The 23,988-nt window shown below is 45.7% G+C and overlaps 1 protein-coding gene across 1 annotated transcript; it reads right to left on the bottom strand.

The window, feature by feature from the left end:
• Positions 1-904: 904 nt before the first annotated feature.
• On the bottom strand, positions 905-23,878 carry BIRC5 (baculoviral IAP repeat containing 5). Its single transcript, XM_042452619.1, has 4 exons — positions 23,701-23,878; positions 11,853-11,962; positions 1,478-1,595; positions 905-1,159 (listed from the first exon to the last, which is right to left on the bottom strand). The coding sequence occupies exons 1-4, from the start codon at positions 23,812-23,814 to the stop codon at positions 1,076-1,078; spliced, it is 426 nt and encodes a 141-aa protein (XP_042308553.1). The 5' UTR covers positions 23,815-23,878; the 3' UTR covers positions 905-1,075.
• Between the last annotated feature and the right edge of the window lie 110 nt (positions 23,879-23,988).

Here is a 23,988-nt window from a genome sequence, read left to right as displayed (position 1 = left end):
AGCTCTCAAACCGCTTTCGTAGAAAGGAAAAACTTCTCTGGCTCGAAGAGAACATCCTGCTAGGAGCATAGGCAGGAACAAGACTGAGGCTCAGGGGGGCTAGCTCCTCCCTATATAGGGGCCGGTCTTTTGTTTATTGTCCCTGCCTACAGGAGCAAATAGGAGGAGCTAAACCCAGATTACAGGAGGACAGGACCCTCTCTGCTGGGAAATGGTGGGGGATACAAACCAAAACACAGGAGATTCCACCTAAATGTTAGAAAGAACGTCTTCATTGTAAGAACTGTTTGACAGTGGAATTGACTGCCCCAGAGGGCAGTGAACTTTCCTTTTTGGAGGTCTTTAAACAGGGTGGATGGGCATCTTTCAGGAATGCTGTAGTACTCCTGCATGACAACACTTTGAAATGGAGAAGAGCACATCTAATTTAAGATGGTGGCTCTCTTCCACAAGTGTCAATGAAAATTCTTATGTTCCTCAGTTTCGTTGTGCTGCCTCATTCATACCACTTAGCCACACACTTCTAAAATCCCAAAAACCAATGCAAGCAGTCATGTATAAAATCTCCAGCCTGTTTCAGCGCTCTTCCCCATCCTGGACCTTTTTCAGACCTAGACAAGTATGCCCAGATTTTCATACTTAGACAAGTATGCCCAAAGCAAAGATGGGCAGGAACAAGGGTTACTTCAGCCTTTCTGCTTCTGCATTCATCTTCTACCACTTCCTTGGTGTTTGTATATTTCATGTTGTCATTTACTACTGCATTACCAAAGCACTACATATATTTTCATTTAGCCTTTAAGAGCAGCTAGACTGGAGATACTCTTCGGGAGAGAACAAGGAAGGTCCTTCAGGCATTACAACATAGTCACAAACTCTAAGCAGGAAACTGTCACACAGCCAATATATTGAAAATCAGTAACATTTATTTAGGAAAAAATAAATGAAGAAAAATTCCAAAAGGAGAAACTCTCGAGTTCTTTCATTGAGCAATTGAGCTTCAACTTCTGTTGAAGCCCATCTGTACAGTCAGTAAGGAAATTAACTTACATCATAAGAAGGCATACAAAGAGCTTTACAAACACAGCAAACTGATTTCTTTATGGATCTTAGCAGCAAATTCTTCTGTGTCGGTGATTTTCAGGTTAACTTGCTTTTTCTGGGGGGGGGAAAGCCAAAGCAACTCTTATTAGAAAATAAAAAGGCAGGTTTCAGCTGTAGAAAGAACTATAAGGGAAGGGCTTTATTCCAAATAGGAATGGTCAGGGGCAACTTTGGAAGGCAAGGAAATAGTAAAAACACACCACAGCAGGGAAGAAGTGTCCTCTGAGTTACAAACAGGTCTATACGCACAACACCACAAACTACTTGGAGTGGAAGAGACTGGTGTGCTACATAACTAATCTGAAATGGTAGGGTAGACAGAGGAATAGGAACAGACTAGGTAAATCTGTGCTTCCCCGAAAGCCATACTTACAATTAGGTTGATAGTTCTCTCTTTGCTAAGTTTTATAAGCTCTTGCACTGTCAAGTCAGCCACGTCTTTCTGAAGAGCAAGAAATGCACACTTGGGGGAGTGTTTCCGATGTTCTTCCCTAAAAATTAAGAAGAACTGTATTAGTTTGCTGAGTCTCAGAGAGGCAACCCTCCTGAGGCATAGATGTGGTGAGCTGTTAGTAAAAAGACCAAAACCACTGTGTCTTCTCATCTCATTCACTAGATGTGTTAGTTGGATTAGAGTACCACCAAGCCCCAAACTTCTTCCCATCAGTCTGGTATGCATGTGCTCATTCATGTCATTTGAATAAGCTAGCAGCTAAAAAGTCACCAAGAAAACTGGAGAAGCCTTGCATTAACAGGGAGACCTGGGAGCAACAGGATATTCCATACACTACCAAATAACCTTTGTGTTTGCCCTTAAGGACAGAGGGTGGCACACAGGTAGTAAGTTTAATTTATTGGATGTAACTAGTATCCTGAAATCAACCTGAAAGATAAAGGGAACCAGTGCAAATACTGAAATGCCATGTATTTATTGATAACTCATCAGAAGACACATTGAAAAGCAAAAAAACAGTGAAGAGACAAGCTCTGCATGCACTGATAATCAACTGTTTATTAGTATGTGTGGTTTTTTTTAAAAGCCCAATGCGTCTTGGCCTGAATGAGAAAAGCCTTCTTTAGGGTCTAGAAACAAATACAAACACACATATATTATAAGTACAGTTGGAGCCCCCACATTTGCAGATCTGACTTTTGTGGATTTGATTATTCACGGATTTGATTAATATGTTCTCTCTAGGAAACTCTAGGTCCTCCAGCATGACTCTGCCAAAGTTTGACTATAAAATTACACTGGATGACCTAGAGCTTGCTACAGAAAAAACTTCTTTAAGTATTTGTATGTTCTTCAATGCAATTCTATGGTCAGCTTCTGCCAGATGTTGGTCACAGAATTCCACAGGGGAACAGAGATTCCTAGAGAGGTGTTCTCAGACTTAGGGTAATAAAAGAGTAGTGTTTCATCTGCAGGTTTTTTCCCCACTTTCATGGGGGTCCCGTGCCCCATACCCCAGCGAATATGGAGGAAACACTATATTAAAAAGATAGGACAAAGCTCAATTAACTAATCCATAAAAAAATAATACATTACAGTATTTTACATACCCTCCAAAAGAAATCACTGAAGTTGAAAACACTCTCTGAAACACAGGCCCATATAGTATAAAGAGAACAGAATCTACAGCATTACTTTACATATTCATAGCCCAGATATGCCTTGAAAATACATGACCAATGATATGTCTTGGAATGAGACACAGGTACATCTGATCCAATCTCTCCAGGTGATTACTCAACCCATTTATGCCACTGTATTTCAATCATGTGCATACATACAATCCATTAAAATCCTCCTCTGTTGCATTTAAATGAAAAACTGTAGTTCCAGATCTTAATTCAGTCCTAAAGGCACCAGGGACCTCAATTTTAGCATCCATTCTACCTCAAAGAATCATAGAATCGTAGAGTTGGAAGAGACCACAAGGGCCATCCAGTCCAACCCCCTGCCATGCAAGAAATCCAAATCAAAGCATCCCCGACAGATGGCCATCCAGCCTCTGTTTAAAAACCGCCAAGGAAGGAGACTCTATCACCCTCCGAGGGAGTGCGTTCCACTGTTGAACAGCCCTTACTGTCAAGAAGTTCCTCCTAATGTTGAGGTGGAATCTCTTTTCTTGTAGCTTGCATCCATTGTTCCGAGTTCTGTTCTCTGGAGCAGCAGAAAATAAGCTTGCTCCCTCCTCAACATGACATCCCTTCAAATATTTAAACAGGGCTATCATATCACCTCTTAACCTTCTTTTTTCCAAGCTAAACATCCCCAGCTCCCTAAGTCGTTCCTCATAAGACATGGTTTCCACCATTTTAGTTGCCCTCCTCTGGACACGCTCCAGTTTCTCAATGTCCTTTCTGAATTGTGGCGCCCAGAACTGGACACAATATTCCAGGTGGGGCCTGACCAGAGCAGAATACAGTGGCACTATTACTTCTCTTGATCTAAACACTAAACACTGCCACATCACACTGTTCACTCATGTTCAACTTGTAGTCTACTTGAACTCCTAGATCCCTTTCACACGTAGTTTCATTCAGCCAGGTGCCCCCAATCCTATATTTGTGCATTTTATTTTTCCGCCCTAAGTACAGTACCTTACATTTCTCCGTGTTGAATTTCATTTTGTTAGCTTTGGCCCAGCTTTCTAGTCTATTCAGGTCATTTTGAATTTTGATCTTGTCCTCTGGGGTATTAGCTACTCCTCCTAATTTGAAAAGGAGCCATTGTTGAGTACCCTTTGCGTTCGACCGGTCAACCAGTTACAAAACCATGTAACAGTTACCTTGTCTAGCCCACATTTTACAAGCTTGTTTGCAAGATTGTCATGGGAAACCTTGTCAAAGGCCTTACTGAAATCAAGATATACTATATCCACAGCATTCCCTTCATCTACCAAGCTGGTAATTTTATCAAAGAAAGAGATCAGATTTATCTGGCATGACTTGTTTCTCTGAAACCCATGTTGACTTTTTGTGATTATGGCATTACCTTCTAGATGTTCACAGACTCTCTGTTTAATGATCTGCTCCAGAATTTTTCCTGGTATTGATGTCAGACTAACTGGACAATAATTGTTGGGATCCTCTTTTTCCCCCTTTTTGAAGATGGAAACAATGTTTGCTCTCCTCCAGTCTGCTGGGATTTCTCCTGTTTTCCAGGAGTTCTCAAAGATTATTGCCAATGGCTCCGATATTACATTTTCCAGTTCTTTTAGTACCCTTGGATGTAGTTCATCTGGTCCTGGAGACTTAAATTCATTTAGATTAACAAGGTATTCCTCTACTATCTCTTTACTTATTCTGTGCTGAAATTCCCCTATTCTGTCCTCTGCTCCATTATCCTCAGGTTGAGCACCCTTTGCCTTTTTTGAGAAGACTGAGGCAAAGAAGGTGTTGAGTAATTCAGCCTTGTCTCTGTCTTCTGTTAGCATTTTGCCATCTTCTCCATGCAGTGGCCCTACCGTTTCCTTCTTCTTCCTTTTGCTGCAGACATATCCAAAAAATCCCTTTTTATTCTTTTTAACCTCTCTAGCAAGCCTGAGTTCATTCTGCGCTTTAGCTTTTCTGACTTTACCCCTACAAATGCCTGCTATTTCTTTGAATTCCTTTTTTGTGATTTCCCCCTTTTTCCATTTCTTATACATGTTCCGTTTCAAACTTAACTCGGTTGAAAGTTCCTTAGTCATCCATCCTGGGTTCTTGAGACACCTCCCGTTTTTCTTTCTCACTGGTACTGTTTGAAATTGTGCCTTCAGTATCTCCCTTTTGAAAAAGTCCCATCCGTCCTGAACTCCTTTATCTTTTAGTATTTCTGACCACAGGATCGCCCTCAATACGTCTCTAAATTTACTGATATTTGCTCTCCTAAGGTCTAGAATGTGTGTCTGACTATGCCTGACTTCTCCTTTCCACTGTATTACAAACTCCAGGAGAACATGGTCACTTCCACCTAATGATCCCACCACTTGCACCCCATTAACCAAGTCATCCTTGTTGGTTAGGATCAGATCTAAAATAGCTGACCCACTTGTTGCCTCTTCCACCTTTTGGACCATGAAATTGTCTTCCAGGCAAGTGAGGAATTTGCTAGGCCTTGAGGATTTTGCTGAGTTTGACTTCCAACAAATATCAGGGTAGTTGAAGTCACCCACCACTACTACATCTCTCTTTTCTGACTGTGTGGTCATCTGTTCTAGAAAGGCATCATCCAATTCCTCAGTCTGACTTGGAGGTCTGTAGTAGACTCCCACCATAACATCCTTGTTGTTTCCCTCTCCTTTAATTTTTATCCAGATGCTCTCCACCTGGCTGTCAGTACTGATGTCCTGGATCTCTTCACTGGTGTAAATATCTCTGACATATAGTGCTATTCCTCCTCCTTTCCTGTTTGGCCTATTTCTCTTTCAGTGATGCCTATTATATCATATTTGCTTTGTTGTACTAGGAGTTCGAGTTCATCTTGCTTATTTCCCATGCTCTATGCATTAGTGTAGAGCAGGGGTCGGCAACCTGCGGCCCGCGGGCCGGATGCGGCCCGCCAAGGCCTCCCTGCCGGCCCCTGCGCAGTCCTGCCGCCGATTGCCGCCGATTTCCTCCGTTTTCCCGCCGTTCCGACCGCCATTTTGTTTTTCAAAATGGCGGCCGAAGTCTCGCGTGACCTCAGGATGGCAAAGGTCACGCGAGATTTTGGCCGCCATTTTGAAAAACAAAATGGCGGCGCCCATTAGGAGGCCTGGTGCAGCCCCTCAAGCACTCCAACAGGGCTCCAGGGGCTGCAGCAGGCCTGCATCAGGCTCCACCTTGCCCTCTGCCCTCCTCCTCCTTATGAATAGCAGAGCAGGGAAAGGAGGAGGAGGAAGGAGGAGAAGCCAGCCGGCCACAAGAGCAAGCCAGAGAGAGGTTGGTTGCTTCCTTAGGTGCTTTTTCCCTTCTATTCTGAATTGCATTTTAGTAGTTATTATTATTTATTTATTTGCCCATGGTGGTTTCATTGCAAAAACTCCTTTCAGTTCCTTGTGCTTCTCTGGGTTGAGACAGTGGAGCATGCTTTTTCCCTTCTATTCTGAATTGCATTTTAGTAGTAACTTGTTAATGTTATTATTATTATTTATTTCCCTTGGTGGTTTCATTGCAAAAACTCCTTTCTGCTCCTTGTGCTTCTCTGAGATGAGACAGTGGTGCATGCTTTTTCCCTTCTATTTTGAATTGCATTTTAGTAGTTTCCATGCTAGTAACCGTTGTTATTATTATTATTATTATTATTATCATCATCATCATCATCACTCCGGGGGCGGAGCATGCGGCCCCACCCCTGGAGGGTGGAAGCTCCACCCCCAGCATGTGGCCCTGCCCCCAGAGGGTGGAAGCTCCACCCCCAGCATGTGGCCCCGCCCCCAGAGGGTGGAAGCTCCACCCCACTGTTTCGGCCCCCCAGTTGTCCGAGGGACAGCAACCCGGCCCCCGGCTCAAAAAGGTTGCCTACCCCTGGTGTAGAGACATCACAGACCATGGGTCCATTTTATTTGCTGCCTGTGCAAGTTTTTTTGCCTCCCACTGTTGGGTCCTTGCATTTTTTTTCTTGTTTCCTCTATGTCAGTTTGACTATTTTCGCCATCCCTTTCGCCTTCCTTAATATTGTCTCCCTTCCCCTTGGAACTCAGTTTAAAGCCCTCCTAATCAAGTTCTTGAGACTGTTGGCAAAAACATTTCTTCCAACTGGTGTGAGATGCAACCCGTCCATTGCAAGAAGTCCCTCCTCGTGGAACCGCAGCCCATGATCGAAGAATCCAAATTGTTCTCGGCGGCACCATCTGTGGAGCCAGTTGTTCACATCTGCTATTTTCCTCTCCCTTCCTGGACCGTGCCCTTCGACTGGCAGAAGAGACAAGATGACAACCTGTGCATCCATTCCTTTCAGCTTTCTACCAAGCGCCTCGTAATCCCTTTTGATGTTCTGAAGGCTGTGTCTTGCAGTATCATTGGTTCCCACATGGACCAAAAGGAAGGGGTATTGGTCAGTAGGCTTGACCAGTCTTGTCAGCCTCTCTGTCACATCACGGATCTATGCCCCTGGGAGACAACACACCTCTCGAGACATCTTGTCAGGCCTACAAATCACTGCTTCTGTACCCCTCAGCAAGGAGTCCCCCATTACGACCACACGCCTCCTCCGAGGTTTAGCAGCGACTGTTCCCTCGGGTGGAACCCTAAGGCTCCCCTGCTCTGTCCCTGAAGTCTGTCCATGCTGCTCTTCTTCATCCTCCTTGATAAGGGAAAGAGCTTCGAATTGATTCTCTAGCTGCAAGCTCCCAGAACAATCCCTTCTTGGCTTACTTCTCTGTGTGACATTCCTCCAGCTGTCTGCCTCCTGTGTATGGGAAGTGACCTCCTCCGCCCTAGCATCTTCCTCTGCGTGGTACTCATCCAAAATTGTTAGTTCTGTTGTGTCCAGGAAATCCTCTTGCTCCCTAATATGCTGAAGTGTAGCTACTCTGGACTCCAGCTGCTGCACTTTCTCCTCCAAGAGTGCTACCAACTTGGACTTGGTGCATGTGAAGTTCTCCACTTCTGTAGGCAAGAAGAGAAACATCCCACAAGAGTTGCAGGTGACTGCAGCAGATCCCTCAGTGTCCATACTGCAAATCTTTAGTAATGACTGAAACAGGACTGTGGGGTTCCTCCTCAAATAATTCTCTGGTAAACACCAACGTTAAGGCCCCTGATGATGTGGCCTTTTCACCAGTCTGTGGAAGCGAGCTCAGTCTACTGGGAATACAACTTTATAGGAATGTCCTGGCTGCTATCTTATATTTAAAGGCAACATCTTTTTTGTTTAAAATATATTCTTTGTTATTGTAAATTTTCTATTGCCCAAAGGTGGAAATCTGCTACAGAACGTTGCATTTCTTCAAAATAATCAACTAAAAGAGCTCCCACCCTTCTATTCTTCAGAATGGAGAGATGGTACCCTATTCTCCAATTTATGGGTCTGGTAGTCCTTCCCACATAAAGTTTTGTACATGTGCACTGGACTGCAGAAATCACATGACTAGTACAGTGGGCCCTTGCTATCCAGATCCTCTGTGGATAACATAATCCATTGATGTCAAGTCCCATTATATACAGTTGCATAGTAAGGTGGTGTTCCCCATATAAAATGGCAAAATCAAGGTTTGCTTTTTGGAATTTATATATATTTGAAATATTTTCAAATGGTGAATGCTTGAATCTGTGGATAAAAATCTGTGGATATGGAGGGCTGACTGTATTCCATGTACTAAAGTGTGATAGTTTGTATCGTTGTTGGTCAATGCAATTTATAAATTCTGTCACTTTAGTTGTGTATGTTCAATATGTGCAATGACCATGTACTGGTGGCCTATTGGTTTAGGCAGGCCCATCGTAGCATTGTCAGCTGTTTTATTTTTTTGCAATCAGCATGCATTACTAAGTCCTATATATTGTTGTTTTTTTTAATGAAACCATTGGTTTTTGTTTACATCCTGGAATATTCTCTAATAAGTACCAGTGTTTGTGTATGATTTTCTGTTATGACTTTACTGATGTGATTAAATGTCAGAGAACAGTGTGTCTGATTAGTTCGGAATCTCTGTTATTTTTGCAGCAGTTCCAGTCTAAATTTTTATATAAAACATTGTATTTCCAAATCTTCATTCAAACCCCCTGGGAATGAGAATAAAAATTCTCATTGTTATTATTTATCACCTCCAGTACTCAAAAGCTTATGTCAGTATTTCTCAATGAGAAATATAAGAATAGGGGCCCCTCTTTGAACAAATGGAACATGCAGCAACTGACATATGCTTTTGAGTACTAGAGGTGATAAATAATAAAAATGCAAATTGTTTAAAGAAGAAAGAGGTAGAGTGGATTTTAAAATTTAAAAACTTAGTACCAGGGGCTTTGAATGAAGATATGGAAATACAATGTCTTATATAAAAATTTGAAATAAATGGCTAAAAAAAGTTCGAATATTGCATTAGCTAGATAGAACAGAACTGAGTAACCTTGTAGATAGACTGCATTATGTATCTTCTCATTGGTTCTCTTCAATATTACTTCAAAAAGCCATAAATATGAACTCATTGGTAGCCCTAGTCCCTTCATTCTAATACTCAGTGTCCATCTTATTGAGAGTGCAGATTGCAACTCCAGATATCTTTGATAATAGGTATGTATACGATAATATGGATAATAGATATTTGATTTTTAAGAAATTGTGTTTTAAGAGATGATGTGTGTTGTTCCAGTACAACTATAATAAATACTTTTATTTATTTTATAATCAGCCCCTGAAGAAGGCCAATTTGTGGCAAGGCCAAAACGCACTGGGCTTTTAAAGATTATTTATTTATTTATTTATTTATTTATTTATGAAGCGCTGTAAATTTACACAGCGCTGTACATACAATCTTTTTAGTTAGACGAATTCCCTGCCCTCGGGCTTACAATCTAAAAAGACATGACACAGAAGGAGAAGGGAGTGGTGGAAGGAAAGGGTAAGAGGTCCAGCAGTTCCTCTCTACCTCCAAGGCCTGGACCAAGGTAGATGGACTGGAGGGAGGGCTGGCTTCATAATGGATGGTTAATCTTCTTACAGGGAAAATACATACTCTCAAGTAGGATAATACATATACAGTACATAGCAATACAGGAAATGGTTTGATAAACAGGCATCAAAAGAACATCAAATAGTAAGCGACAATTATGCAATGCCTGGGAAGGCTTCTCTGAATAGGATGGTTTTCAACTCTGTTTTGAAGCTGGTTAAAGAAGTGATGGCTCTTGCTTGTGGGGGAAGAAGGTTCCAGGAGTGAGGGGCAGCAAGTGAAAAGGAGCAAATCCGGGATGGGGCAGAGGAAATTCTGGGCTGAGACAGAAGACCTTGACTACCAGAACGGAGGGTCCTGGTGGGAAGGTGAGAAGAAAGAAGGTTTGATAAGTAAGGAGGGGCCAGTCCATGGAGGGCTTTAAATGTCGACAGCAGGAGCTTATACTGAATGCGGAAAGGGAGGGGGAGCCAGTGAAGGGATGCCAACACAGGAGAGATGTGGTCAGAGTGGTGGGTGGACGTGATAATGTGTGCAGCTGAATGCTGGACAGAGATTAAAGGACGGAGGTGAGAAAGAGGAAGCCCAGCCAGGAGGACATTACAGTAATCAAGTCGTGAGATCACTAGGGCATGGACCAGGATCTTGGCAGTAGAGGCAGAGAGAAATGGTTGGATTTTGGCAATATTGTACAAAAAGAATCTACAAGCCTTGGCTGTGGTCTGGATCTGAGGGATACACGACAGAGAAGAGTCAAAGATAAAACCAAGACTGCGGGCTTGCTGGACTGGTTGAATAGAAATGTTGTCCACAGAGACAGAAAAGGAGTGTTGAAGGGTGGGCTTAGGAGGAAAGACAAGAAGCTCTGTCTTGGACATGTTGAGCTTCAAACGCCGATGGTACATCCACTGCGAGACAGCTGTGAGGCAAGACGAAACTTGCTGTTCAAGCCTTGGAGAAAGGTCAGGGGTGGAAAGATACAACTGGGTGTCATCAGCATACAGATGGTAGGAAAAACCAAAAGAGCTGATGAGTTTTCCTAAGGACAGTGTGTAGAGAGAAAACAGAAGGGGACCCAGAACAGAGCCCTGGGGAACTCCAACAGATAAGGGAACAGGAGATGAAGTCTGACCACCTGCAACTACTGCAAAAGATCTGCCAGACAAGTAAGATCTAAACCAGTCAAGAACAGAGTCTGAGAACCCAAGGTCAGAAAATATATCAACTAGAAGACAGTGATCAACGGTGTCAAAGGCTGCAGACAGATCAAGAAGGATGAGAACAGAGTAAAGGTCATTAGCCTTGGCCTGTAAAAGGTCATTCGAGATCTTAGTGAGAGCTGTCTCTGTAGAATGCCTTGGGCAGAAACCAGGCTGAAAGGGATCAAGAATGGAGTTGGCTTCAAGAAACTCAAGACAGCGTGAATGAACCTCAACAGCACGTGGGACGTTTCCTTTAACTCTTAAACTGTGAATACGTGCTTTTCAGTTTTTTATTCGGTTCCTGTTCTACATCAAAGCCACAGGTATGCCTCCTGGGACCTAAAAGAGGATCAAACCTGTCAGATCTGATGTATCAAGCAGGAACCATATCTTAGTGATGTCCAACACTTCCAGCCATCATGCTTTGATGTTTGTGCAGGTATAGGCACAGAACTTCTCTCTTGAAGAACACTAAACTTGGCAACTAATGTAGTTCTCAGGCCAAAGGCAAATGACTTTCATAATAACAAAATGAAATTATTAAAATGATTGGCTTACATAGCAGCTAGGGGAATTCAACTTGATTAATGCCACACACACATACTGCAGTCCTGGAGGCTGACACCAATTTAATCCATATACTTTGCAAATGCAAGTCATGCAACCCCACAAAATCTAAGCACATGCTTGCTTTGGGCAGTACCTCGATATGTTAAAAAACCAAACATTATATGCTATTGATAAGTAGTTTCACTTCCTCTGAAGTGGCTATATTAGGACAGCTTTTGGTTAAAAAAAGAATATGTGCACAATTCATCAGAAATATCTAACACACTTTACTAAACCTGGCTCCATTTCCCTATAGTACTAGTTTGGAGTTACACTGTGCAGAACTGCCACTTTATAACAGTTGATATACTTGTCTCAAGTATAATTGTTTGGATCAAAATTTCATGATACATACATCGGGTCATCTTCGGGCTCCCAACCCTCCAGCTCTTTAAAGCATATAAAGCATTGTACCACATCAGGTGCATTCTCAGTAGGACAGTGAATGAAGCCAGCTTCTGCCATCTGTATTGGGGCAAGAACAAGAGAAAAAGGAAAGTCAATAGAGGAAAATATTATTCAAATGGACATGCATTCCAGTCACACATCAAAGATTCCTGAGCTGAAATAATGAAAAAGACTGCTTGGCCACAGATCACCATGGCTCAAAGTATCTCCTCTCTTCACATCTGTGAACATGTGGATGAGAGGAGGGATAAGAACAGCACTGTGTGCATGTACTGCCTCCGCTTCTAACCTCCATTCACTGATATGAAAGTTTATCTAATGCTTTCATGCACTGGGATTTCTCCAGGTAGTTAAAAAAAATCCTACTTTTTCAGGATTCTCAACTGAACAGAATGTATAGTTATATATAGGCATTCAAATATTCGCATGAGGAAAGTATTAATGGCTTATTCAATTGCTTTTTAAAAATTAGATTAACATTTCAATTATTTTAAATGTTTCATTTAAAAACAGATCTCTCTGAAGTATCATTATATAAAGATAATTTTAAATAATTTAAATATAAGTATGCTGGCTTTATCATTGATTTCTAAACTGAATCATAGGCCCCAAACAGACAGGCCAAAATAAAGCTGCTTCGAGTCACTTTGGAGGTATGCTGTTTAAATTATGCCTGTGTACTAAGAGTCCAGAAGTTGCACCAAAGTTGTGCTCCAGTCCTTAGGACTGGATCGTGGCTTTAGCGCAGCTTCCGGACTCTTAGGACACATGCATCATTTAAACAGCATACCTCCAAAGTGACTCGAAGCAGCTTTATTTTGGCCTGTCTTTATGGGGCCATAGAGAACCAATGTGGTGTAGTGGTTTGAGCAGTGGACTGGAAGATTTGTGTTCAAATCGCTGCTCAGCTATGAAAACCCAACTGGGTGACCTTGGGCAAGTCACCTCTCTCAGCCTCAGAGGATGGCAATGGCAAGCCCTCTCTGAAGAAACTTGCCAAGAAAATCCTGTAATAGAGTCAACATGATTTGTGAACAGATTTGTAAATACACTAAGAAATCAGTTTAATACCTGGTTTAAATCTGTGTTTTGGTCAGCCTTTTCTCTTGCTGATTTAAACTACTTTGGTCTGTTCAACAGCAATATACTCTATATACTCATGTACAAGTTCACCTCATGTATAAGTTAAGGGAAGGTTTCAGGGTAAAAATCATGGATTTTGATATGCCCCATGGATAAGTCCAGAGTAGAACCTAGGGGGCTATATCAAAGGATGGAAAGAGGAAAGCATCACATCTGTCGCTCCTTCTCCTTTTCTGGACCCTCCTAACCACCTAACACCGCTTTCCAGGTGCTGGAGGAGAGGTTTCAACATCAAATTGGGGAAGAATGGAAGTGGTGTTAAAAGAGGTGTTTTGATAGAGATGGATAGATAAGGGGCAGAGCTTAGAAACATTACTGCATTGGACTACACATCCTTGAATGGCTCACTAGCATGACTATTGGCAAGGCTAGCAAAGGTAGGAGGAAGGTTGTTGATGAAAGCCAAGGAGAGTAACCATATGAATGAGTGCTGGAATAAAGGAAAGAGAAAGGGATGTGATGAACTCATCAAGGGCACTCTCAAGAGGATGGTGGTTAGATAAGGTTGAAATGTGTGTATTGTCTAAGCAATGCCCTTCAGCACTCTCCTTTAGGCAAACAGGCCAGTCCCTCTGCCAGAGGATAAATGGACACAAATCAGACCTTAGGAATGGGAGTGCACAAAAACTGACTGCAGAAAACTTCAGTCTCCCTGGGCATTCTATCTCAGGCTTCAGAAGAGCAGTCCTTGAACAAAAAACTACAAAGGAAGATTGGAACAAGAAATAACCAAATTGGAACCTAAGCAAGACTGCAATCTATCAGCAATGGGTTGAACAGAGATAATGGTTTCCTGGCACACTACACACATTTCAACCTTATCTAACCCCCATCTTCATCACATCCCCTCTCTCTATTTCCTACATTCCAGCACTCATTTATATGGTTACTCTACTTTTCTTGGCTGTCATCAACAACCTTCCTCTTGCCTTTGTCCCCCAAAGACCATCATTAAAACAGAACGTGTCACCTCAACTCTATACCCACAAGGTTTTGAATTTGAATTGACATTCTCACACACATAGTTCTGTCTCTGGATTCTCCACACCAAACACGCATCTGAGGAAACAGGCTGAAGTCTACGAAAGCTCATGCTACCAACTACTTTCTTCACATTAGTCTCAAAGGTGCTACAGGATCCCTTTCCAGACTACTGATTTTCCACACTAACATGGAATACTACTACTGGTTTTCCAGACCAGAACAGCTATGTCTTTGAATTCTAGATTACAAAGGCACACATGCTCTAGTCTTGAGAACTCTAATTTATAAGGTGGGAAAGGACAGTGACAACATTTTTATAAAATAAAGTATTTAAATAAAGTCTTCATTGTGCTTCATAAACATCACTAATGGGGAATCTCTGACCTGGTGCCAAACTCAGTAGGACCTGTGAACTTCTTCTATAAGGGCTCTTCCCCTCCCAGAGATAAGAGAGTGGCTCTTCAAGAGGCTTGAAAAGTGCTTCAGTTCAATCAGGTGTCAGCATCACTCCCTCTTAAATCTTTTCCCATTGTTACTAGTGCAAGGCGGGGGGGATCTAAAAGCAGTTTAGTCTGCTTCATTTCCACCATGCCTTGCAAAAGCCAAAGGTAAGTAAAGCTGGTTTGTAAATGAGCGTGTATATTCATTAAACTTGCAGCTCCATTTCAATCTTCTGTCCTGGACATCCAAAATATCCTCCATTTGAAGCATTACTAAGAAGCAAGAATTTATATTTATATTAGTGTTTTTAGCTTTTACTTTGTAATGCCCTACATTTTTTCTTGAATGCCTTAGATTTAATAGTGCACTGTCCTCCTTTGTGGTTATGACATCTGGTCACTGTGTGTTTGCTTGATCCTCACCTTACTACAGACCTGTGAGATAAGCCAGTATCAGGGCTGTGTATCAAAAAGTCCTGGAATACTAAACTCCATAACCTAGCCTTCCTCTGACAGGCTAGTCTTTTAACGTGTTTCCACACAGTAGAAATAATGCAGTTGGTCACCACTTTGACTACTATGGCTTCATTCTACAGAATGCTGGGATTTGTATTTTTAGCACTCTGACACAAAAGCCTGAAGAAGAAGACTTTGTAAAACTACAAATCCCAGGATTCCATAGGATGGGGCTAAAGCAGTTAAAGTGGTGTCAAACAGCATTATTTCTACAGTGCAGATGCACCCTCAGGCAACCAATGGAAACGCCTCTCCTGATTTGCCAGCCCCCCTGCTGTGGATGGTGGAGTCACAATGACAAACTACTTCCGTCCTGCTGTTAAAAGCCAAAGTGAGATGGCTATATTAACTAACGTAACTGAAGACAAATGGAAAAACAATATTTGAAAATTGGAAAGAAGTTATTCTGAAATGGAAGGATAAATGAGGAAATTTAGCAACAATATATTTTGATACATAAAAATAAAATGGAAGAAAAATTAAGATAAAGTAAGATTAAGTAGCATATTAACCACTCAAACTCTTTTATTTTTATTATGAGTAGTAAAAGAAGGAAGGAAAACATAATATATATGAAGGAAGCACACCATAGGTAACCTAATACAGATGTGATAAATGGTATACAATTTACTGTCGCCAGAGGCACTTAACCAAACTATATGTATGGGTAAATACATATAGGCATGTGCATGTGTGTGTGTGTGTGTGTATACTGCATAATATACTGTGTGAGTATTATGCAGTGTATACACACACACACAATAATGTATGATACACATAAAATCACATACAGTATATAAAATTTCTTCTTCGTGGTCTCTGCGAATCATACAAATGGGTTTCACTGCGCCTGCGCAGTGCTGCTCGGAACCTACTGGAATTACTGGGCAGAGTTTAATCTGCAACATATTGAAACTTTTTGGCGGTAACTCCGCCCACCCGTTATAAGGCCCCTGCCTTCCCGCTCTTTTCCCCAGTTCCTTTTTTCCGCCGCGCTAGCTGCTTCAGAGGAACTTTCGCTTGCTTTGCTTGCTTGGAATCACTTTCGCTTTTTGACCTCGGACTGTTTCTTGACCATTCTTTGTCTCCCGCCCCTGGTAACTTCGGACTTTCGGACTGTTGACCTCGTTTTTCGATCTCCCCATCGGCTTTGACGACTTCGAAAATGCCTGCACCCTTCAAAAAGTGCGACATTTGCGGAGGCAAGGTGCCCGTCCAAGATCCGCACTCCTCCTGCCTGCTCTGCCTTGGCAAGGACCACAACACCAAGGCATGCCTGCTCTGCAGGTCCCTCTCCTCCCAGGCGCGGAAGAACCGTGAGTCCCGGCTTACTTCAGCTATCGCCCTGGGAAGGGTGCAGGAGGGAGGCTCGCGGTCATCATCTTTGCCGCCTGCGGCTCCCGCCGCCTCATCTTCCCGAGCCAGCGTCTCCAGCGTGGGATCTGGGAGAGCCACTATCCCTAGTGTGGTGTGTGTCCCGGCCGGGACCCCTTCTACCACCTCCGATGTGGCCCGTGGCTCCAAACTGCCCAGTGCCACCGACAAGCCCTCCAAGCGCCCCCACAAATCGTCGGGGACTGAGGATACCGAGCCGTCCTCCAAGCCGGCGGCAAAACCGGAGAGCTCGCGTCCAAAGGAAGGCTTGCGCCCGAAGAAGGGCGTCGTGGCTGAGGGCCAACTGGTCTCGCCTTCGTCTTCCAAGGCGTCTCACCATGCCCCGAAGCAGAAGGAGCCGGCTGGTCCTCTTGCAGGGGCAAAGTCTCCAAGGCCTTCCTCATCGGCGGCGGCCGCCGTCCTCCTGGACCTTCCGGACAACCCCTTCTTCCCGGCGGAGGAGACTCCGAAGGCAGGGAAGAAGAGATGCCAGGATAAGTCGGATCGTGATCCCGCTCCGAAGAAGTCCAAGCCTTCAAGGGATCGGTCCACCTCTGACCCACCGAAGGCAAAGGATAAACAACGCTCCCCTTCAAAGCAGGGCCGCGCTTCCAAGGCGACAGCTCCACGCGATCCGGAGCCTGCACCAGAGGTACGGCGGTCCCCGGCACCGGACACGCCTCTGCCTACCATGGACTTTGCACACGGGATGGAAGAGACCATTCCCCTTCTTCCACCGGGACAGCAGTCGCCTTCTCCCCCAGGGTCTGTCAACGAGGAAGATCAGCCCCGTGGACAGGAGATGCCGGACCTGTTCTTCGATCCTCAGTCTGGCCGATATTATCTATCGGTTTCAGAGGACAAGGCCATGAGGGAGTTCACCAGGCTGAACCCCCATCCTGCTGATCAAGTCACCCAGTCCAGATCGGTCCCGACCGCTTCTGTCTCTGAGAGGCCCCCGTCTTCACCTCGCAGGCGTTCGAGGTCTTCGATGGACGTCACCCCATCTCGTCCGAGATCCCAAGTCAGGGTGACGGACCCCCTCTCCTCGGACCTCGACTCAGATGATGAACCTCTTCTCCCGTCTGAAGTCCCTTCCGACGAGGACGTCCTCTCGGTTTCTGTTTCCCCGCAGAGGATGCATGATCCTGAGCCATCTTCCCCGTCCGATGACGTCCGGTCCTTCACCGAGCATGTCGTCAAGATGGCGAGAGCCCTCGACATCAAGCTCGCCTCGCCGGAGGACGACGCGGAGGACCCGGTGGAGCGTCGGGTGCACGGACGAGTGCCCACCCCGCCTTGCCTGCCTCTCTTGCCTTCACTCCAGACCATAGTGAAGAGGTCCTGGGAGTCCCCAGCCACCCTGTCGGCGCCCTCCCGTAAGGTTCAGACGCTCTACAGGGTTGCCCCGGCGAGCTGTCCCTGGTTGGCCGACCACCCAAGGCCTAACTCTGCGATTGTCGAGGGAGCCCAGCACAGCTTCGTCCCGAAGCAGGCCACCTCACCTGTCGACCAGGAGGCGAAGAAGGTAGACGGACTGGCCAAGAAGGCTTACTCGGCATCGGCCCTGGGGGTCAAGGCTGCCAACTACACCGCCTGCATGGGGGCCTACATTCAGACCCTCATGGAGAGGATCTCCCCCCTCGTCCCGGACGTCCCAGATGACATCCAGAGACAGCTGGTCGAAATCAGGGATGAGGCCCATTCCATTGGGAGTTGGCTCATCACCACCTCCAGAAATGTGGCGGACTGTTCGGGGAGAGCCATGTCAGCATCCATGGCATTGAGGCGACATGCCTGGTTGAGGGCTTCTGACCTCAACCCCACGGTCAGACAAGCTATTGAAGACATGCCGCTCGACGGGACCGGGCTCTTCCACGCCGAGACCGACGACCGCCTGAACCGCAAGTTCAGGATGAAGGCGGCGGCGAGGAAACATGGCATGTCCTCAGCACCGGCCTCTCCGTACCGGAAGCGTCAACGCCCGTGGCAGCCGCAAGGTCAGTCACAAGGGACCTTTCCCCGGGATCGGCAGTCCCAGCAGCAGGGCTCCCAGAGACAGCGCTTCCCCTCGCAGTCTTCCTCCTCCTCTGGCCGTCGCAACTTCCCGCCTCGGTACCGCAAGTCCCGCCGGCAGGACACCGACCAGGGGAAGAAGAGAGCCTGAAGGGACGCAGCGCACTTCGCCTCTCCTTCATCCCCCTTCTTTTTGGACATCCTGAGGCCCTTTGTTAACACCTGGGCCTCCATAACATCGGACTCGTGGGTTCTCAACATCGTCCGTAGGGGTTATGCCCTCAAGTTCCAGGAGCTCCCTCCAACTGGAGCCTTCATGTCCACTCCCCCCTCGGACACCCTTCTCGACGAAATGCGCACCTTGCTCAGCAAAGGGGCAATCTCCCCTTTGCCGCCCGATCAATGTCCTCGGGCCTTTTTCTCCAGGTACTTCACGGTACCAAAATCGGATGGGGGCATCAGGACCATCCTGGACTTGAGACAATTGAACTTGTTTCTGGACTACCGCCGTTTTCGAATGGTAACCTTGGCTTCCATTCTACCTCTGCTCCACCAGGGCCTGTGGTTCGCAACCGTCGACCTGAAGGACGCCTACTTCCACGTCGGGATCCGAGAGTCCCATCGGAGATTCCTCGCCTTCGCTGTCGGCTCTACCGCGTACCACTACAACGTGCTTCCTTTCGGCTTGGCCACGGCCCCACGAGTTTTCACGAAGTGCATGGCACCGGTGGTGGCATACCTTCATCAGAAGGGCTTCATGGTCTTTCCCTACCTGGACGACTGGCTGTTTGCAGCCGAATCCCAAGACGAGTTGCAGGAGGCAGTCTCATTCGCCTTGCACCTCTTGGACTCCCTCGGGCTGGTCGTCAACAGGGAGAAGTCCCACTTCACACCGACCAGGCAGGTCAAGTTCATCGGGGCCATCCTCGACTCCGACAACTGCTTGGCCTTCCTCCCTCCGGACCGGTTTCAGGCCCTGACAACGTCCCTCAGGCCGTGCATCTCCCACAGAAGGGTGAGAGCCAGAGACGTTCAAGTCGCCCTAGGCCACATGGCATCGACGACTTTCGTCACCCCCTGGGCAAGACTTCGTCTTCGACCTCTCCAATCCTGGTTCCTCTCCGTCTTCTCTCCGTTGGAGGACCCTCCTTCAAAGTGGCTCACGGTACCGAGACCGGTGGCCGCCTCCCTCAGATGGTGGCTAGACAGCTCCAACGTTTGCACTGGGATGCCTTTCCATCAGCCCCAGGCACAACTGACTCTGACAACAGATGCATCCCTGGAGGGATGGGGCGCCCACCTGTGCGACCTCGTCGTCAAAGACAGGTGGTCCGCACAAGACAAGCTTCTCCACATCAACGCTTTGGAAATGCTCGCAGTGGAGAAGGCTTTGAGGGCGTTCAAGTTTGCAGTCACGGGAAGAGTGGTCCTTCTGAGGACGGACAACACCACCGTGATGTATTACATCAACAAACAAGGTGGTACCAGATCCAGGACCCTACTCGATCTCACGCTCCGCATCTGGGACTGGTGCTTCCAGAGACACGTTCTCCTCCAGGCGATTCACCTCCCTGGAGAGGACAACGAACTGGCAGATCGCCTCAGCAGGTCCCCATCGGTGTGCCACGAGTGGAGGCTCCATCCCGAGACGGTCAGCGACCTCTTCGATCGGTGGGGAACCCCCAGGATCGATCTCTTCGCAACCAGATGGAACAGCCACTGTCCCCAGTTCTGCTCCAGGAAGCGATCGGACGGATCCCTCGGAGACGCATTCGCTTTCCTGTGGACGGGGGAGCTCCTCTATGCCTTCCCTCCGTTCCCTCTCATCATCAGGGTGGTGTCCAAGATGACAACGGACCGCTCGCATGCGATCCTGATCACCCCGTGGTGGCCGAGACAGCCGTGGTTCGCATCCCTTCTCCACCTCTCCAGGAGATGCTTCTTCCGTCTCGACCCTCACCCGGACCTGCTGTCGATCCAGGACGGACGAATTCTCCACCCCGACATCGAGAGCCTGCCGCTGGTGGCCTGGAGGATTCGGCCCTGACTGCCCTGCCGGAGGCAGTGAGGACGGTGATCCTGGCTGCAAGGAAACCTTCCACCCAGCGGTCCTATGCCCTGAAATGGAAGAGATTTTGCCTCTTCCTTGACCAGAAGGGCTTGTCTCCTACACAGGTTTCCACTCCAGTGGTACTGGAGTTTTTGATGGCACTTTTGGATGGAGGGTTGTCCCTCACATCCATCAAATGTTACCTGTCTGCCATCTGTGCCAAATACCAGTTCGGGGGGAGGGTTTCTTTCTTCAAAGACCCCTTGGTGAAGGGGTTCCTGAAGGGTTGTGCCAATCTTTACCCTCCTGTGTCGGTACCAACACCGGCTTGGAGCTTGGAGTCGGTACTGTCCGCCCTCCAATCCAAGCCCTTTGAACCGATGGCCACAGCGGACTTGAGACTATTGACTTGGAAAACCGCTTTTCTTGTGGCCATCACCTCTGCCCGCCGTGCGGGCGAACTCTGTGCCTTACGGAGGGACCAACCCTTCCTGAGGTTCCACAAGGACAAGGTGGTCCTCCGGACAGACATTACTTTCTTGCCGAAGGTTGTGTCTGCTTTCCACATGTGCCAGGACATTGTGTTGCCCACTCTCGCATCCAACCCGACGTCGGATGAGGAGCGACGCCTACACTCTCTTGATGTCAGGAGAGCACTGGCATTTTACCTGGACAGAACTGCTGCCTCCAGTCGGTCCGAGAGACTTTTCCAATGCTACTCGGAACCGAAGAAAGGGTTGCCTGTGTCTGCGCAGAGGTTCTCCAAATGGGTGGCTGGTACCATCCACCTCTGCTACGAACAGTTAGGCAAACCTCTCCCTGGCAGGGTTCGGTCCCATTCCACAAGGTCAAAGGGGGCATCCTCTGCATTCCTGTCGGGGATTCCTTTGGAGGATGTCTGCAAGGCTGCCGTCTGGTCCCAACCTTTAACTTTTATTAAGCACTATCGGTTGGACACCAGGGCCATCCGAGACGCAGCTTTCGGGAGGGCTGTGTTGGTTTCAGGGTTGCATTGATTGCACTACTGATGTTTTTGTATTTGCTACACTTGTACAGTGACACTGTTTTACATTTGTTCAATGTTGGTTTGCACAAGTTCTATGGGATCGGTCTTGCATGACCTCTGTTCCCTTCTCAGGTTTAGCAACGTTATTGCTATGTTGACCTATGCATAACAAAAAGACTGACTTTTTTTATGATTCAAGGTGTTTTATTGTAATAAATATACCTTTGATTCACCATAGCTTTGGTCTCAGGACACTCCCTCCGCCGCATACCTAAGCTTGTCAGTCTAAACCCATTTGTATGATTCGCAGAGACCACGAAGAAGAAGGACAGGTTGCTTACCTGTAACAGTATTTCTTCGAGTGGTCATCTGCGAATACATACAAATCCCACCCGTCCGTCCCCTCAGTGTCCTTCTCTCATTGGCTCTTTCCATCGCCTGCTTGGCGGAAAAATTGCGGAACTGGGGAAAGAGTGGGAAGGCAGGGGCCTTATAACGGGTGGGCGGAGTTACCGCCAAAAAGTTTCAATATGTTGCAGAGTAAACTCTGCCCAGTGATTCCAGTAGGTTCCGAGCAGCACTGCACAGGCGCGGTGAAACCCATTTGTATGTATTCGCAGATGACCACTCGAAGAAATACTGTTACAGGTAAGCAACCTGTCCATACCACATATATTCAACTATAAATTGACCTCATGTATAAGTCAAGGGCAATTTTTGGGGCCACAATTATGAATTTTGATATGACCCGTAGTTAAGTCAAGAGTAAAACCTAGGGGCATGTGACAAAGGATGTAAAAGATGAAGCAAAGGAAAACAGTGCCAAAGAACTTGCAAAACTCCAGCGGGCACAACTGTTTGTGCCCATCCTTAAGGAGGGGGGGTGCTTCCAGGATAGATTACACTTTTGCTTTTTGCCAGGGGATGGTTCCTTATTCATATAAGAAGAGTTAAAGTGGAGTACTTCCATTGACCCATGGATATGTTGACTCAGGGTTTTTGGCTACATTTTTGACTAAAATTTCTAGACTTATACATGAGTAGATACAGTATGCGTATCACGCCTGTGTTTTATATATTTTGTACATTTAACTGATATTAAACCAAGATTAGAAGGAAAGTTATAAGAATAAATAAGTTGCCTGGGTTGGAAGAAATTGTTTTAATTGTATTAAATTTTATTTTTATAACAGATTAGACATATTTGTTATAGAAACAAATGATATTTCACTAAAGACGCTTCATGAAAAGATGATTTGTTAAGATATAATTACAGATTCTAAAGTATGAGATAATACAGTATAACAAGATTTCATAATATAAAATGTATTTACTTTTAAGTGATGACACTTTTTCTGTAAACATTCATAAGAAATGCAACATAGTACATACTAAGAAATATCAATAAAATATTAAAATCAAAAAAATTAAAATTAAAAAAAGCTGGATTTAGAAAACATGTTTGCAGACAGACTATAAACCTCACTTTTGCTATAGTTCAGAATGATCTTCCATGTTCAGGAAGGGAAGAGAATATCCTTTGGCATGAAGGACCTGTGAGCCATCTGGATCATTTTAAGTTGTGAATTAAGATGCTGAATTTTAAAGTGTAGACTGCTTTGAAATGTGTATGTCTTACTTGTCCTTTTAAACTGTTGCCTGTTTTAATTAATGTGGTTTAACTGATGTTACTAATTTAAAAATAAAAGCTTTGTAAAAACACTGAGAAATTATACTAACTTATTTGTGTGTGTTTTTAAACTTCCTTTATACTTAGTACTAGCTTTCAAACAGACCTAAGTTAAACAACTATAGAACTCAGAGACAGGACTGTTAGCCTTTAGAATCAGTGAGGAGGGAGGGGCCTTGTAGCCCCTTTGAGACTCACTTGAATCGAAAGCGCTGGCAGCAGCAGCGAGAGCAGTCCACTTCATTACTATTATTATTATTAAGCTTGATCTGCATCTGAGGAAGTCGCCTGGAGTCTAGGGAACCTCATGCTGCCAATCTCTCTCTTCCCGAAGGTGCTACAAGATCAACCCAGATAAATAAGTAGAGAGAGAGAGCTCATTAGACAAGAAAATAGAGTGTGCATTACTCATGCAAAGGCTAAATGAAGTGAGAGATCGTCAGAAAAGGAAAAGGTTTGTGTGTTTTGCATCATTTGTAAAGGCACCCTTCGGAGGCTTTGGGAGGCTGGGCTGTTGTTGTTGTTGTTTTGCAATCCTATTGTTACTCTGATTCTTAGACCCCGGCGCCCTCTCACCCTCTCTGGCGTGCAGAAGCAGTCGGAGACGAAGGGCCACTGGGAGAAGGTGGAGACCCGGTGCTCCTTCAGGTACAGCTCCAGCCCCGGAGGAACCTGCTTCGCCGCCACCATTTCCTCTTCCACCAATTTCAAACCGCGGCGGGAAAAACAGCAACTACTAACGGCCGCCGCAGCCCGAGAACCGCTAAGCACGACGGGAGCCAGGCTTCTGACGTTGAGGGCGGGGCTGTGAGGGAGGGAGCGCGGGGCGCGCTGGGAAATGTAGTCCCTTTTGTGTGGTGTGCT

Source organism: Sceloporus undulatus, chromosome 2 (assembly GCF_019175285.1).
Source record: "Sceloporus undulatus isolate JIND9_A2432 ecotype Alabama chromosome 2, SceUnd_v1.1, whole genome shotgun sequence".
NCBI classification, from domain to species: domain Eukaryota; kingdom Metazoa; phylum Chordata; class Lepidosauria; order Squamata; family Phrynosomatidae; genus Sceloporus; species Sceloporus undulatus.
This window is presented reverse-complemented; position numbering and strand designations above follow the sequence as displayed.